The sequence below is a fragment of the Podarcis melisellensis genome, assembly GCF_964234715.1.
Source record: "Podarcis melisellensis genome assembly, chromosome: 14".
In the NCBI taxonomy this organism is placed as follows: Eukaryota; Metazoa; Chordata; class Lepidosauria; order Squamata; family Lacertidae; genus Podarcis; species Podarcis melisellensis.
Window position 1 is genome coordinate 26,710,158 of NC_138546.1, and position 17,984 is coordinate 26,728,141.

At 46.7% G+C, this 17,984-nt stretch overlaps 1 protein-coding gene across 1 annotated transcript in view; it reads left to right on the top strand.

The window, feature by feature from the left end:
- Positions 1-2,168: 2,168 nt before the first annotated feature.
- The window catches only part of ITGA11 (integrin subunit alpha 11), a 90,035-nt gene continuing 74,219 nt past the window's right edge, over positions 2,169-17,984 (top strand). The window contains exons 1-2 of the mRNA XM_081888419.1: positions 2,169-2,373; positions 14,046-14,157. Of these exons, the coding sequence (XP_081744545.1) occupies positions 2,322-2,373; positions 14,046-14,157 (164 nt within the window). The 5' untranslated portion in view covers positions 2,169-2,321. The remainder of the gene's footprint in view (positions 2,374-14,045; positions 14,158-17,984) is intronic.

The window sequence follows — 17,984 nt, forward strand, 5'->3', positions numbered from 1 at the left end:
ACGCAATGGATTCCAGCTCATATGCCATAATAGACACCCCCCCACTGCCAGAGTCCAGAGTTTCTAAAATAGACAGGGCCCTTTTAAAAGTGGATGCCCCATCCATTAGGGGCTAGCTGTTCAGAGGTCTATTTAGTGCTCAGTCTGGGTTTGCTGGTTGCTAGAACAACATTCAAGCCTGCCTTGGCTGATGGCTGATCTAGGTGTTAATTGGAGCTATCCAAGGTACTGCTCACCTTGCTGGCTTCTTTTTTGGAATGTGACCTCTGCTTTGCCTGATCTTCCTTATTCAGACTTGCCCTCTGCTGTGTTGGCTTTGCCTTGCTGGGTCTTGACCTGACTTTGCATGTTGGATTTGGAAGCGGAGCTAGCAGTATATGATATGGTGACCCTGTACTGTGCGCCTAGCTCAAGCCCCCTCCCTCCCCAACCCTAGTTCCCCCCAATGAGCCAACTGTCTAGCATAAGGTTACCAGACGTCCCCGTTTCCTGGGGACAGTCCCCGGATTTACAAATTAGTCCCCATACAGAATCCATTGAAGTTGAAAACTGATCCCGGATTCATTGGGGGGGGGGAATCTGGTAACCTTAGTCTAGCACAGAATGGGCACCCGCAACATGAGAGTATTAAAACTGTGGCCAACTGAATCCTACTCAGAGTAGGCCCATTAAAATGAATAGATTCAGACAGGAGTGCCAACTTGACCCCGCAACCATGGGTGCCTGGGGCCATGGGTGCCATGCAACATGCATGGCCCTGGCACCAAAATTTGTGGGTGCCCAGCCCCTTTATGGGGAATTTTGTGGGTGCTTGGGCACCCAGTGCCCCAGGGAGCTGGCACCTATGGATGAAGGTTAATTTTAGTGGCTCTTTTCTGAGTGGGACTAATACTGGATGACAACTTTGATGGCTTCGAAAGAACAACTGGACACATTCATGGAGGAAAGGGCTATCAGTGTCTGCTAGCCATGATGGTTATGTTCTTCCTCTATGGTCACAGGCAGTAGATGCTTCTGAATACCTGCTGCTAGAAACCACAGGAGAGGAAGAAGAAGAAGAGTTTGGATTTGATATCCTGCTTTATCACTACCCAAAGAAGTCTCAAAGTGGCTAACATTCTCCTTTCCCTTCCTCCCCCACAACAAACACTCTGTGAGGTGAGTGGGGCTGAGAGACTTCAGAGAAGTGTTACTAGCCCAACGTCACCCAGCAGCTGCATGTGGAGGAGCAGGGAAGCGAACCCGGTTCCCCAGATTACGAGACTACTGCTCTTAACCACTACACCATGCTGGCACTCTTGTGTTCTCTTGTGCTTGAATCCTGCTTGTAGGTTTCCCTTCAGGGCATCTGGTCAGCTACCATGAGAACAGGCTGCTAGACGAGATGGGCCCCTGGTCTGATCCAGCAGGATTTTCTTATGACACAACCCCAATTTTTTCACACATGCTCCAATTTCCTGGGGTAGACACCATATTTTGAAATGATGCATCCATTTTCTTGCCCTTTCTGGAATGATGCATTCCACCACAATTTGATGCTGAAGCTGCTGCCTTCTGAAAGGCAGTCACTGCCTCTCAGCCTAACCTACCTCACTGGGTTGTTGTGAAGTTTAAATGAGGATGTGGAGAGCCATGCACGCTAATTTGAGCTCTTTGGAGAGAGACAAGGCGAGATGCAAATGCAGTAAAGGGGAAAAAATGAATTCCCCCAAACAGAGCTGACATTTCTGAACACATTTTTTAAAAAAGAATAAATCTGGAATTTTGAATGCGACCCTTTTCAGGTTTTTTAATTTGAAGGACACCCCCCCCATTTATAAAATTCCCCTTCCACCTCATTTGAAAATCAATAGGAATTTGCAAAAGTCAGAATTCTATACCTTGTTCCCACCCCCCTTAGAAACACCCTCAAACTCAACAGCATGCATGCATTGTGGATACTGCAGACTTAGGCTGTTTTGTTTGCAGTTGCAATCAAAAGCCCCACTGAGTGAAGTTGCTTCGGATTCTTTCCTTTTCTCTCCTAAAGTTCTTGCAAGTCTCTGCAGCCAAAGGGAAATCCCAGCAGCTCCCAGGGTGGCCCCTCCAGGGTGTTGGGAATCTGCTTCTCGCCTGGTCCTTTCTCCACTCCTCTCCCCCTGCACCTCCTACCATTTATTCCCTCCCACTTCCTTCTCAAGAGCTGCTTCTGTCAGGGAGCAAAGAACGGCTTGTGGGATAAGCAGAAAGCTGTTCCCCCCTCGGAGTGGAGCTGCCACACTGCCTTGGCGTCTCAAGCGGATGGTTTGGGTCGGGTACCACCAGAAACTTCCGCCACCCACATGGACTTCTACAGAGAGTTGGTGGTAGCTTGGGCTATCGGCCTCCTATCAGGTAAGGCAGGCTGTGTGTGGTGCTGAATCTCATACAGGAGCATAGCTGTGCACCGTGGCGGGTGAGAAACGCAATTCAGGAGAAAGAAAGTGCTTAGGTCAGCAAGAAGACGCAGTTGCCAAATTTTCATTATTATCATTATTATTTATGCAGCAACTGAGAGATTTGCCTCCAAAACATGTAATGATGGAGCTGTCTGTGTCTCCTCCACTTTTAAAATGCAAAGGGTATAAATTCTTGCAAAGTTTCAGAGGGAGGAAGTCGAGAAGTTCTTTGCATCTCAAGATTTTGGCACCTAGACCCAGTTTTGAATGTTTCAGTCTGCTTCCTTTTTAAGCCCCCCCCCCCCTCAAGCAGCAAAATGAAGTAACTTTGTTTTGCTTTTTCAACTTTCAGAGAGTCTTTCTTTGCTGAAAACTTTTGCAGTCCAGTTAACGACTTGATGGTACCCGTTATTATGTTTAGGTGCTCAGTCCTTTTATTTATTTTAGAAGATGCAGCCTGGCCCCCACATATGGTTTGATGCGTGGCTGCTGGCGTGCGTGTTGAGTTACAGCAGAGAAGGGAGAGAGTGAAATTTTGCCTTTTTGCTGGCTGCCTTCCTGCAAACTTAAAAACTCTGTTAGGTATGGAGGGGGCTGAGCTGATGGAAGGGGGGACGTGTTTGCTTCAGTTATGTTTGACATCGTTCTGTGCCCAGTTCCAGCTCAGAAGCAAAGGGAGGGGACGGAGGGAGGGTGCTCTGCTGCGAGATTTTCAAACAAAAGAGAAACTTTTCCGGCTTGTGAGTGGAACTGTGGCTCTGGAACAACCCTGGGGCTTTAGGAGGGGTTCCAGTCCATTACTATTTCTGGGAATGTTTCAAATGTAAATATGTACCTTTCTCCCAAATTGAACAAAACTGGCAAGACCTGAAGGCAGCCACAGCAAGACAAAGTGTGGCTGATGGAGAGAGCTGGTATTGCGCTTTTCCACGTGGACACGTTGCTGTGTTGTGCCTGCCGCAACCCAGCTGCACGCAGCGACCGGCTAGCCTTTTTCTTCCAGGGGTGGCACTTGATTCAGTCATGACTCTCGCTGTGCTCTTTGAAGAGGTTGCCCTGCGCATTACACCCCAGTGGCAGGCAACAATACTAACTAGACGGGAAAGTTGAGGTTTTGTGTTTTCCTCCTGCATTTAAAGGGAATCAGCTGTAAGGCTGCAAGTTGTCTCCTTGCTATTAATGTTGCAGTACCATGGAACTCGTTCCCATAGGAGGCAGTGATGCTCACCAACATAGATGGCTTTAAAAGAGGATTGGACAAATTCCTCATAGAGGAAAGGGCTGTCAGTGGCTACAAGGCATGATGGCCATTCTCTTCCTTCACATTCAGAGGCAGCAATGCTTCTGAATACCACTTGCCAACAACTACAGGAGCAGGGAGGGCTCTTGTGCTTACAGGTTTCCCAGCAAGCTCTCCTTCTATTCTTACGGAAGCCTAGTAAAAAGTTTAATCTGAAGGATAGGTGGAGATTTGCCTGGGGCTTGAGCTACATGGGGTACTGTCCTACCAGTAGGCTGGGAGTGGTCCCTTTTGATTCCACACTTCCGTTGTTATCGGAACCACCTGTCAGGAGCTGTTGCCACTGCCCCAAGTGGTGAAGTGCCAAACTGCAGCCTTTTCAGAGAAGAACCTTCTGGGTTTTGGTCTGGCTCTGCCCATCAGGCTAGCTATTGGTTCCTCTAGGGCAGGAAGGAGTGTATACTTCCTGTCTCAGTGGTGCCCATCTTGAGGGCTTGGTCAGCCTGTCCTATGGTGTATGTCTGGTTTTGGTCTTGACTCCAGGGATATCTTCTGGTCCTGCCTTCTGCTTCCGCTCTCACTCAACACTGCTGCCCAGGATAATTTGTGTCCAAATGCTCCTAGCTGGAGACATTTTGTTCCTGCAGTTACAGTGGTACCTCGGGTTACATACGCTTCAGGTTACATACGCTTCAGGTTACAGACTCCACTAACCCAGAAATATTACCTCAGGTTAAGAACTTTGCTTCAGGATGAGAACAGAAATCGTGTTCCAGCAGCGCAGCGGCAGCAGGAGGCCCCATTAGCTAAAGTGGTGCTTCAGGTTAAGAACAGTTTCAGGTTAAGAATGGACCTCCGGAATGAATTAAGTTCTTAACCTGAGGTACCACTGTACTTAGATCAGTCTTTGGCCACCTGGGGGACATAGTTCCAGAATGTCATGCTAATTTAGGACAGGTATATACTCCAAATCCATCCAACCCCATCCTGCATGGCCAATGAGCAGGGATGAAGGCAGCTATAGTCCAGCAATGTATATTGTTCTTGTCACAGTGGTGCTCAGTGGCTACAGTCCAGCAATGGTAGCTATTAGCCATGATGGCTACGCTCTGCCTCTACATTCAAAGATAGTTATGCTTTTTAATACCAGTTGCTGGAAACTGTTGACAGGGAGAGTGCTCTTGTGGTCGGGTCCTGCTAGTGAGTTTCCCATTGGTCCAGTGGGTTGGTCACTGAGAGAATAGACAAGATGGGCCATTGGCCTGATCCAGCAGGCTCTTCTTAGGTTGCTCCTGCTGTTTATTTACATAGTGCCAACAGTGTGCTCGGGACGCAGGTGGCGCTGTGGGTTAAACCACAGAGCCTAGGACTTGCCGATCAGAAGGTCGGCGGTTCGAATCCCTATGATGGGGTGAGCTCCCATTGCTCGGTCCCTGCTCCTGCCAACCTAGCAGTTCGAAAGCACGTCAAAGTGCAAGTAGATAAATAGGTACCACTCCTGCGGGAAGGTAAACGGCGTTTTCATGTGCTGCTCTGGTTCGCCAGAAGCAGCTTAGTCGTGCTGGCCACATGACCCAGAAGCTGTACGCCGGCTCCCTCGGCCAATAAAGCAAGATGAGCGCCACAACCCCAGAGTTGGTCACGACTGGACCTAATGGTCAGGGGTCCCTTTACCCTTTGCCAGTGTGCTCAGTGATCTACAGAGAGCAAGAGGTCAGGTCCCTGCCCCACAGGAGCTTACACTCCAGAGTTTAGCATGGAAGAAAGAACTGAAGAAGGGGAAGGAAACTAAGGCCACAGCTATACAGAGAAATGCAATGTGGCTATTTCAGTTCCACATTCTTTAATTTAGTTATAAGCTTAGTTGCAGCCAGGCCTGGGACCTCTGGGGTTGTGCCAAAGGCTTAATGGAAAAGGTGGTTTTGTGGAGGGATGTGGAGGAAGTAAGAGAGGCTTCGTCCCAGCCTGGGCTGAAATATCTCAGGAAAGTGTTTCTCTTAGCAGTGCTTGAATATTTTCTTTTTGGGGGATCTCTCCAAACTGTTGGAGAATTTCAGGAATCCCAGAGAATATTCTGTAAAACGCCACTACCACCCATCTCAAGTTCTCTGCCTCTGACTGAAGCTATGGCTCCTGTAGTCCTTGTCTCTTAGCCCATGACGTCGTCTTGCATCTGTGCGCATAAACTACCAACAGAATTTCATTCAGTATTGGAAGATACTTTTCTTGAGAATTTATCATTTTCCTGCTATTCCAAAACCGTTTGATAGTTTTGCCTCCCTCCAGAGCAAATTCAATGGACCCTCCCCACATGCATACAATTTTACTGCCCTGAAAAATGGATGGATGGATGGTTTTGGGGGGATTCTACTGTTGTTGCATCAATGCAGATAAAAGGAAGTCCTTCTTCACCCAGTGCATAGTTGAACTACAGAACTCCCTCCCACAGGAGGCAGTGATGGCCACCAACTTAGATGGCTTTGAAAGAGGATGAGACAGATCCATAGAGGAAGATAAGGTTGTCAGTGGATACTAGTAGTTGGAGGCAGTAATGCTTCAGAATACCAGTTATTCTGGAAAGGACCAGAAGGGAGTATAAATCATAGAATAGTAGAATAGTAGAGTTGGAAAGGACCCTGAGGATCATGTAGTCCAACCCCCTCTTGCTACTCTTATTGACCCCACAACCCCAGAGGAGGTAACTGATAGCATGAGCTGGCTGTCACTCTTGCCCTGGCATCAGAAATGTTTTTAATTAAAAATGGTGGGCAGCTGGAGGCTTCCTGTCATGGCCTGCTAGGGCACCAGCTGTTCTGATGTGAGCACTGACCTCAGTAGAGGCAGGTTGGGGCAAAGGTACCCTGGACAGCTCCGTGCAGGGCTCAAGATGACTATTGCCTGGGAGCAGGGCTCAGGTGTTGCTTCAGCAGCAGGCAGGCTGAACCTTACATAGGTGCTGCAGCTCTGTCCCAGTAGCTAGACTAGAGCAACCATCGCTGAGTGGTTCTGCCCCAGCCTTTTCCAGCAGATGTTTGATCTCCAAGCAGGGCTGGGAAGGATGCTCCCTTTGAAACACTGGAGAGCAATAGCCAACCAGTGCAGACAATGGATGGGCCAATATTCTGGCTGCAGCTCCCTGTGTTCATGTGTGCTAAGGGAAACATGGTAGCTCAGTAGAAGAGCATCTCTTTTGCATGCAGCTAGACCTAAGTTCAAATCCCAGCATCTCCAGGTAAGGCTGGAGCCACAGCCAATCAATGTAGACAATCCTGAGCAATATGGACCAATGACCTGCTAGAAGGCAGCTTTCTATGTTCCACACCTACTTCTCTGCCCAGAGAAAGATACCTGCAAAATTCTGTGGCCCCAGTTATACCCTACCTGAGACCCTAATATTGCAACCTTATTGCTGGTAGGATTGACCTTTATTATATTTGGGCAGGCTAATTTAACCATTTGAATTAATGTCACTATTTAATACTTCTCTCCATTTTCTTAAGAGTTTTCTTCTGGTGATAATATTTAATGTACTTCCTATCTGATTAATGATATTTACCATGTATGTTAAAATAAAACTTAACAACAACATCAACCTTTAGACCCCCAGTAGCCACATATTAGCTTTACTATTCCAAGACTGTTCAGAAACAACCCCAATTCAGGGCTAGACATTGACGTTTATTATAAACAAATCAGACCAATATGTCAGCATAAATTAATCCCTACAGAATTTCCACTGGCTTGCTCGGCCCAATTTGAACTTTTAAAACTGCTGATGTACGGATTCATTGTCCATAATTGTGCATGTCACTTTCTACAATTTATGTGGTTCCTCAGTAGCGGGATAGATCTCCTCTTCTTAAAGGAGTTGCTATAGTGACTTGTTAATAAATACTTAAGTTCCAACCATTACGTAGATGCTAGGAAGGAAACGTCCTCTTTTTCATAAGCATACTTGCTCACTCTGTTAATTCTAGGCACTCCCCGCAGAACCGTCCAGAATTTAACAAGGAAAAAAAGAAAAGAAAAAGGGAGCTCTAAAAAAAATGGGAACAGAGAGAGATGAGCAGAGTAACCCAAAGTTACGCAGTATTTTTAGCTTCACATATGGAAGTGAGTGGGTTGAAATCCTGATGATCACAAGCCATAAATTTCAAGTCTGAATGGCATGTTTTGGGTGAATGTACATCCTTAAGATTCCTGTAAGTGTGTGATTCATTCTTGAGAGTGAAACACAGGAAGCTGCCTTATGCTGAGTCAGACCCATTGGTCCATTTAGACCAGTACTGCCTACACTGACCGGCAGCAGCTCTGGGGTTTCAAGCAGGGAATCTTTCCCAGCCCTACCTGGAGATGCTCGTGGGATTGAAGCTGGGACCTTCTGCATTTATGGGAGATGCTTTCTACCACTGGAGGACCAAGCACCCAATTGAGTGCCAAAAGAAGTGGGGATTCTGGCTGGGAGGGTGGCTGCATTGCGGCAGCTTGCCAGGAGAGGGCGACAGTCTATTCTCGGCTGTATTTGAGTGCCACCACCAGTGCTGTAGGTGGAAGGCAGCACTGCAGCAGCCAGCTTATCAGCAGTCAGGTGACACAAAGGGCCAATAGGATTCCACCTGGCCCTATAAAACCTTATTCTTAGGGATGGCTCCTTGCCATTTGCTCCTTGCTGCCTGCCCTGAGCTTGCTTTGCCTCACCTCCAGGCACCCAGCCCTTCTGTGACGTATCAACTGGCCACCAGCAATTACTCCTTCTTACAAGGCATTATATCCCACTATTTCCTCCAAGGAGCTCAAGGTGGCATACGTGGTTCTTCCCCTCCTGAATTGATCTACACAACAACCCTGTGCAGTAGGCTGGGTTGACAGGCAGCGAATGGCAGTGAGCTTCTTCATGGCTGCGTGTGGGATTCGAACTCTGGTGTCTCCCAGTTCCTAGTCTGGCATTCTAACTAGGTCACACTGACTCCCTTCGCACCTTTGGCCTTTCCCTTGAAGGTAGGATGATGCCTTGGTTTGTTGGAGCCATCCTCCTGTCATCCAGAGGAAGGGAGCAGGCAGAGGAGGTGTTGCTCCTTCTCACCATCACTTTGGAAGGGAGAGGGAGCGCACCCAGAAGGTGTTGGCAGGAGCCCCGCCCCTAAACCCTGGAACCAGCCCTGATTCCTAGTGTGGGTTAGAAGTTCTCTCATGGCCAAAGATAAAGCACAGCCATTGTCATCTGGACAATTCAAAGCCGTCCTCCTTGTCACACACACACCCCACTCTTTTAAAAGCCAAAGCATTTGTCTCTTTGGCATGAAGAATTTGCACACCGGCGCATTTAATGCTTTTAACAAAAGTTGCTCTGGATGGAGAACCAGAAATTGAGAACCTCCCTAAGGAAGAACCACATGAGTGTTGGATGGCTATACAAAACGTGAACTGGATGGCTTGCAAAAGCAAAAAATCATGGAGGGGGGGGTAGATCTATCCATGGCTACTAACCTGAGTGGTTTTGTACTGCCTTCGGAGTTGCAGGCAGCATAACTCTGGAATACTTGCTGCTGGAATTTGCAAGGGCAAAGAGTGCTGTTGCACCCGTGCCCTGTTTTGTGGGCTTCCCATTGGGGCATATTCAATACTTAAAGGAAAGGTTAATCCTAGGTGCTCAGAAGCTGCTTTGTATGGACTGTTGGTCCAATCTAGCTCAGTATTGTCCGCATAGATTGACAGTGGCTCACCAGGGTGTTGGGCAGCGAATCTTTCCCTGAAGATGCTGCTGGAGGGTGAACCTGTGACCTTCTGCATGCAAATCAGGTGCTCTCCCATTGAGCTATAGGCCTTCCTCTGGAGGGGGCAGGCAACTGGCCACCTGGAGAGGGTAGGAGGGTCACCTTGCAAGGAAGAGGGTGGTTTCCTTGCCTTATTGCCAGGTATCCCCAGCCAAAATATGCTATGAGGGTTTTCCGAAAGTCCGAGTGAGGAAAAACACCCATCAATCCTCATGTCCAAATGATGGCTGTGAATTCAACTCAAGTTTTATCCCTCCTCTTCTCTGGGCCAAGTCCTTTCTGTTTTGACAAAGACCAGACGTTGCCTTGGTCTCTCTTATATTTCCACTATATTATAAGACAGCAATTAGATATGGCAACAAACATTCTTTTGAATCTCCTCATTCATTTCTGGCTGCTTAAAGATCATTCCAGGGGGCGGTGGAGAAGAAGAAAGGGCAATATTTCTGGTTTCTCCTAAATCATACTGTTATATGTCACCTCAATCTCTGAGCAATGAGATAATCCAGGGGTCCCAGACGCTTGCCCATGTTCAGATTCCCTGGAATGTGAAGGTTAGTGGAGACTGTGGTGTCTTTGGGATATACGGGTGGCACTGTGGGTTAAACCACAGAGCCTAGGACTTGCCGATCAGAAGGTCGGTGGTTCGAATCCCCATGACGGGGTGAGCTCCCGTTGCTCGGTCCCTGCTCCTGCCAACCTAGCAGTTCGGAAGCACGTCAAAGTGCAAGTAGATAAATAGGTACCACTCCGGCAGGAAGGTAAAAGGCATTTCCGTGCGCTGCTCTGGTTCACCAGAAGCAGCTTAGTCATGTTGGCCACATGACCCGGAAGTTATACGAGATGAGCGCCGCAACCCCAGAGTCGGTCATGACTGGACCTAATGGTCAGGGGTCCCTTTACCTTTACCTTTACAACCTGAGCATAGGATAGAGAGGCTCAAAGCAACAGATCTTGCTTCTCTTTTTGTCACAGCTTTGGATCCAGCACAAAGCAAGCATGCCTTTCTGTCTCCTGCTTTCAGCTCAGCTCACACACAACTCTCTGACTCTTGTTCTCCTACCTAGCAACTAGGTGAGGGGGTGGAAGAAATGCCCACCCTTTAGCCTGGAGGGCACCATCCCTTAGTTGTAGCTCTTGCAACCTAGCTCATTCTTTTGGGATGCTGATGAGAACACTTAAGTGGCCAGCTCAGGGCAAACTTGTCCTACTAGTTCAGCAATAGAATCCTCTATTAAATTCTAACCCACAGTGAGTTCCTGATCTCAACAATTGGAAGGGGTGCAAGGCATCATTCCGACTGACCTCCCCCCCCCCCAAGCCCCCAACAATACAAAAGCTGGAATGGTGGAGCACTGTGAGTCGAAGGGCCAGAGCTCAGTGACAGAACATCTGCTTTGCATGCAGATGGTTCCAAGTTCAAATCCCTGATGGCATCTCTGTGCGGAGCTGGGACCTGGGAATGTCCCTTGCCTGAAGCCCTGGGGAGCTGCTGCCAATCAGTGTAGAAAGCACTGCGCTTGATGGACCAATTGCCTGAAGCAGAACAATCTAGTACCTTGTGATCCTCGACAACGTCACTCCTGTCCCTTTTAAATTTATCCTAGTGTTTTGAAATGTTTTAACTCGTAATGCCCATAAAGGTATTTGTATTTGTATTTGACCAATTGTCTGACCTGGCATAAGTCATCTTTCTTTACTCCTATGTGAGTCAAGCAGGTCAAACCTCATCAGGGGCAGAGAGTGGTGTGCTGGGTCAGTTTTGAAGCATGTGTGATTGTGATGATGATGATGATGATGATGCTTGACTATTTTAAAGCATTCTTGTAACTATGTCTGAGGCACTTTTAAGGCATTCTTGTAACTATGTCTGAGGCATTCTTGTAACTATGTCTGAGGCACATAACTAAACTATGTCTGAGGCACTTTGACTATTCAATAGGAGCACATAACTATTATGGTTGTTAAAAAAAATTGTGCAAGAAACTTGTGCAACCTTAGGGCACCATGACACTGGTCTTTGCCATGGGGTGTGGTGTGGAGAAGTGAAGGCAGCTAGGGGGCATTTTCAGCAGAAAAACAACATGAGGGTTAAGAAGACCTTTTCCTCCACCTGCTTTCCACTTTTAGTACCCTCCGAGGCTGCATTTTTGTTAGCAAAAAGAGTTGCCACACAGTGTATATTGTGGAACAGCCTTCACCAACTGGGTGCCCTCGATATATTTTGGTTTACAAGTCCTATCAGTCCCAACCAGCACAGCTAGAGGCTGTTTTAATTCTTTTGATTGTGCATTCATGATGATTTGTGCTCATGATGTTATCAGGGGGGGTCATACACTCTCCCATTTTCAATACTGCGTATGCCGCAAATGTTTTGGAGTGAACACGCTGCCACATTTCCATCTGGCTTGTGTTCTGTAGCTTCCTGCTGAAATTCTGTCACTTTTTATAGCACAAGTATTTTGGGTTTGCAATTTTTGTTTTGTTGCACTGTAGTGCAAGAATTCCCCCCCCCCCTTGCAGATGGTAGTGTGGTAACTTTGGGGAAGCATTGCCAGACAACTAATAAAGCAGAATGTTGTGTGAATGGTCCAGTATAAGCCCATCACTAATGCAAAATCACTGTATCAGTAACATAGAATTAGAGAACTGTAGAGTTGGAAGGGACCAAGTATCATCTAGTCAAACCCCATTAAATACAGAAATAACAACTAAATCCCTGACAGATGCCCACAAACCTCTGCTGGAAACCTTCCAATGAAGGAAAGTCCACCTGCTTTTGAGGTTGTCAATTCCACTGTTGAGCAGCTCTTACAATCAGAAAGCTCTTCCTAAAGTTGAGTCAGAATCTCCCTTCTTGTCAGTTGAGTCCATTGGTTTGGGTACTACTCTCTGGAGCAGTACAAAAAAAAAAAGTTGGCTCCATCTTCCGTGGGACAGCCCTTTGGGTTTTTGAAGATGGCTATCATATCCCCTCTCAGTCTTCTCTTCTCTGGACTAAACATACCCAACTCCTTCAAGCATTCCTCATAAGGCTTGGTTTCCATACCCTTGGTCATCTTGGCCACCTTCCTCGGCACCTCCTTTTGCAGAAGATAACTGCAAAATAAAAAGCAAGAAAACCCACCAGTCTTCACACAAGCCCTGAGTGAGTCTCATGAGAGACTGAAAGCTTCCAGACTCTCTGTGTCCCCTCACCCACCCCCAATTGCTTATAAAAGGGAATCGTGGAAAGGAGAAAGAGAAAACTGGAGAAGGCAGAGGCTGCCTCTTGAGGAAGGAGAAAAGAACTCTGGGGCAGGGAGTGGTGTGCTGGGTCATCTGTTTTCTTTGCCCATGAAGAGTTTGGATTTGATATCCTGCTTTATCACTACCCGAAGGAGTCTCAAAGCAGCTAACATTCTCCTTTCCCTTCCTCCCCCACTACAAACACTCTGTGAGGTGAGTGGGGCTGAGAGACTTCAGAGAAGTGTGACTAGCCCAAGCAGCTGCATGTGGAGGAGCGGAGATGCGAACCCAGTTCCCCAGATTGCAAGACTACCATTCTTAACCACTACACCGCACTGGCTCTCTAGTTTGATGGGGGGATAGAGGGACCGCAAAAGCGGGAGGAGCAAAACTTGTGTTCCTGAAGGAAGGAAAGAGCAGCTGCTTTAAGCTGCAAGGGGGTGTGGGATGCAGGGACTTGTGACATCAGAATAGAAGTATTTTAAATCTATATTTATATAAAATAAATCTGATGTAAGCTCTCTATTTTGACACGTTGAAATAGATTCTAGCTGTTGCTGTGTGGATCAAGGAGTGCCAATCGCATGTCAAAAGGCCTCCCTCCTTGCCAGCTCAACATTCTTCCCATTCAGGAACCAAGCACCCTTATCATTCAATAATGTTAATATTGTCTCATCGACATAATAACGGTAAGAGGTAAACACCAGATTTTTGAGATTCTCAGAAGACAATCCAGGCTCTGCTCTGTGCAGGAAAAAAATAATAAATTTTGTTGATGAAATGAAAAAGAACTTTATCTTCTGTCACATGAAAATTCCACCCTGGATTTATAGCAGGAAACTTAGCCCAAAAATATGATCACGGTCCTTCTGTTCCAAACTGCAAGAGTTATTCTTTTATTTATCACCACTGTCCAGAAATACAATATGTGCAGAAGGGGAGAAATGGCAGAAACTCCATTCAGAAGATAAACACAGCCAGGTAGCCCTTGTCTCTTCCCCTACATAATCCTCTTGCTAAGTGGTTTGGCCCAGATAAAGACTTGATTCCTGCTCCAAGTCCAGGCACTGAGAAAGAAAAGCAAGGTCTCTCCAGTTCCTTTGGAACCCGCTTCTGTTTATACTGCATTGCACCCTTAATTGATGTAACTGATGAAACAATGAAACATTTCAGCCTTAATTATTACACTGACATTTTCCAGCATAAAAACTTAACTTCTAGTTTTTAAAAAACAATGAATTTTAGAATTGCAATTCGGGGAGAGGAGTATTAAATTCACACTTGCAGGCTTTAAAAAAAATCATTTTATTTATTTTTTGAATGTAAAACGGGCATTGTGTTCCCTTTGCTGCACAACTTAATTCTGTTCATATTTGTTTGTCTCAGGATTCTGCAATGCCTTCAACATTGACACGAAGAGGCCACGAATTATTCCAGGATCTAAAGAAGCATATTTTGGCTATACGGTTCAACAGCATGAAATCAATGGGAAGAAATGGTAAATGAATACCACATCGTGCCTAAACGGGATGCTTATGCTGTGATGTTTCTTCCTGTGCTTTTGGCAAGGCATTTGTCTTTTATTATGTCTCTAATACTGTCCTTAATCAAATGCTGGTAAATTGCATTTCCTTTTTACCTGCTCACATGAAACATAAAACCATGGTGAGACCCTCCTTGAAAAACCTCCATGAACCCCAGCGAAGTGTCAGGATCATGCACCCTCCTAACTCTTTTCCTCCCTTGCAGGTGGGGGAAGGATTTCCAATTTTGCTTTCAAGGAATCTTGGCTTAGTGGTACATGCAACTCAGGTGATATGTTGTACAATAAATGATGGTTAGTTGCTAAGCAAGTGAACTTCAAACTCTAGGTTATGAAGCTGGCTTCCTAATTAACCATAGTTTCTTGTACGCCATGATTCCTGGTTTATATGTAATGTTAAAGCCAGAATTCTTTGAAAGAGAAACAAAACCTTGAAGAAATCTTCCTGCTGGCCATGCAGGAGGGGAAAAGAGACCACACGAGCTTGGCATTTTGCCCGAACCCAGAAAAGTTCACTCACATAGCAGAAAACCAAGGTGAACATAGGCATTGTAGTAGTAGTAGTTGTTGTTGTTAATTCAACTTACACACTGCCCTATACCCAGTGGTCTCAGGGTATTTCACTACAAGACCACAACATATAAAATCAAACCCAAAGCAGTAACCCAATAACCCCCCCCCCCAAAAAAACCATATTCTAAAAGGGTGTTGGATTAAAATGGAAGGCCTGGTTAAAGAGGGATGTTTTTGCCTGGTGCCTAAAGGTGTACAATGAAGGTGCCAGGCAAACTTCCTTGGGGAGAGCATTCCACAGATGGGGAGCCACTGCAGACAAGGCCCGTTTTCATGTTACCACCCTCCAGACCTCTTGAGGAGGAGACACACAAAGGAGGGCCTCAGAAGATGGTCTCATGGGCCGGGTACGTTCATATAGGAAGAGGCAGTCCTTGAGGTAGCTGTAGTGAACACCTGAAATATCAATGCTAAGTGTTGTTTGTCCAGATGGAATCATGTATGGCTTTAACTAAAGGGAAGAAGCTAGTTCAGTTCATGAACAGCAAAACCTGGGCTTCCTTTTTAAGGAAGGGTGGAACAGCACAGGACAAAGGTTCCCATGTTCCTGGTCTGAAGCCTTTAGAGCACAGACTGAACATTGGGAAGCAAGGAGGGGGAAAGATCATTGCATTGGATAGGTCTTTGTGCAGCTGCCTGTTTTGCGACTTTGACCAGTGATGCAGATCTGAGCATCTTTCCAGGCAGCCCTTCAGACTACCGAGGTAGCATTGTGGTCAGTGAGGGCATTGTTTTGCTTGTGAGGATCAGATGTACACAACAGGAGTTCCCCCCAAATGTCTTCAGCATATATTTGCTTTGCCCACCACTCTTTCCTTCCAGTCTCGTCATGTTTATTAGATGCCTCACCAGTTCTCAGTGAGAAATTCAGTCTGTGTGTGATTAAAAAAGAAAGAAAGAAAAAAGCAAAGGTAACTGTTCTGGCCTATAAGAACATCTACCTTGGGGCAACCCATTTCTTAGGCAAACCAAAATGTCACTAAATAGTGTCTGGCTTTTGAGTTCCACAGAACAATTCATCAGTCTAAGTGGTAAACAATGTGGATGGGTGGAGGAACAATAGGCTGGTGGTATAGCCCTTTGTGTCTGCATCTGGTCAGAGTCTGAAGATGGAGAATAAGAGGCCCAAGTCGAGACTAGGAGCATCAGAAGTTGCCTTGTACCAACTGGGACCCATTGGTCCATTGCCCACACTGACTTACAGCAGCTCTCCAGGGTTTCTACCCCAGGAAATGCAGAGATTAAAGCTGGGACCTTCTGCATTCAAGACACATGTTCTTCTACTAAGCTATGGCAACAATCTGGCTGAGGGCAGTAGCACTTTCCTTCAACACCTCATTGCCACCCTTCAGCATCTTCCGTCTGAGACCTCTACCTCACTTTGCCTAATGGTAGGACCGGCCCTGTTCAAATAAGGTTTTGTTAGGGGCCTTGGAGGTTACTGGTTGCACCAAGGCATATTGGGAAGAAGGAGCTTATAATGGAAGATCCCCCATCTCCTTGTGTGTGTTCCATGGCAGCTGAACGTGTGAATGGATTCCCAGTAACAAACCTTCTCTTTGAGGTGGTGTGAAAGTTTTATCTGTGATGTTAGATCTGTGGAGACATTGCCATCTTTGTGTAATGGGTGTGTGTGTGAGAGAGAGAGCAAACTCTGAAAGCTCCTTCCCTTCTCCTCAAATGCCTAAAATGAACCCCATGCAATAAAATAAGGAGCTAAGGATTCTTGTTTTTACCCCAAAAGCAAAAAAAAGAGGAAGAAGCCATTGTAAACCCACCATGACTCACAAAGTATGAATCACTAAACAAACAAGCCATCTATACTACAAAACCAACAGACGTATGTTTCGCTACCAAAGGATCCAGTATCCCAGCGATTGCGGTGCCACTGTCAGCCAGCTCTGCTAGATGTGAAATTGGCAGGAGGCAGACGCAGTGGAAAAGAGAGCAAAGCCGCAGCGTGATGTTAAGAGGGAAACCAGATGACCATCCCTGAAAGGCAGCCTGCAAAGATTCCAGAATTCCAGCGAGAGGGAAAGCAAAGGCACCATCACACAGCTGAACGGCAAACGGAGAAATTCTGGGCTGTGGAGGGAAGATGGTTATAATAACAGCTCTTACAAATCCTGGCATCCGACCAAGTATTTAAAGAGGAATTTAAGCTCACTGAGCATCTTGGATTCTTTCTTTGGTGTCTTTCCCCCCAAAGATATTTTTTTTTGAAATTCCCTCAGATAACTTATGTGTGTCATATAAATAAAAATCTGCTGTCTTGGTTGTATAAGATGTGGAATCCATGAGAAATCCCAAACTGGTTCTGTAAATGCCATGAGCCTGAAGTTTGGGCCTCCTTTGGGTGTAAGTGTTGGCGGCCAGCAGGCTGAGACGGTGTTACTCACCTGGCTTCCCAATACAGAATACACCAAGTAGGGAAGGGACAAGGTGGCAGGGAGGTTGGTGCAGTGGCAGAGCCCATATCACAGGGACCTCCCACTACCTTGCCTCCCCACAGCCCGGGATGCTTTGCCACCAGCCATCACTGCCTCTTCCTCCTCCTCTTCTGCTGCTGAAGCGACTGGAGACAGCCCAGGGTAGTTCCAGTGCTGAATGAGTCTGGAGAGATGAGCAGGCGGCAGTGCAGGGGGGAGGGGAATGGCCCTCATCCCCACCAAAGTTGTCCTTCAGAACATCTGCAAGGGCTCTTGTACTGGTGGGTGGGTGAGTTCCGCACAACAGAGCATCTCAGTGAGGCAGTTGTGCTGGTAGAAATTCAAAATGCAACAGATTAAGCCATCTGTCGCTCAACAAAGTTACCAGCAGCCTCTTGTGCAACAACATTCTGTCAGCAGAACAAACGGCTCCCCCCCCCCCGACGGAATTCACCGGAACTCAGTTCCAGCACTTGTCAGGTGGGTGCCATGGTCATTATAAAAGAATAAGGGAGGTGTTCATGATGAGTTCTGGCACCTCTTTTTCTAGAAAAATAGCACTGGGAACAAGTATACAAGTGACTTTAACTTAGCACTCTGTTGGAGGGCTTGGGGGTGGGGTGCCCTCTTGCTTGTTCCACCTCCCTCAGAAATTCAGGATAGTGATGACCTAGGAGAGGGCCTTCTCTGTGGCAGCCCCTTAGTTGTGGGACTCCCTCTCGACAGAGGTGTGTCTAGCTTCTTCACTTTTCAGCTTTTGGTGAAGGCTGAAGACACACC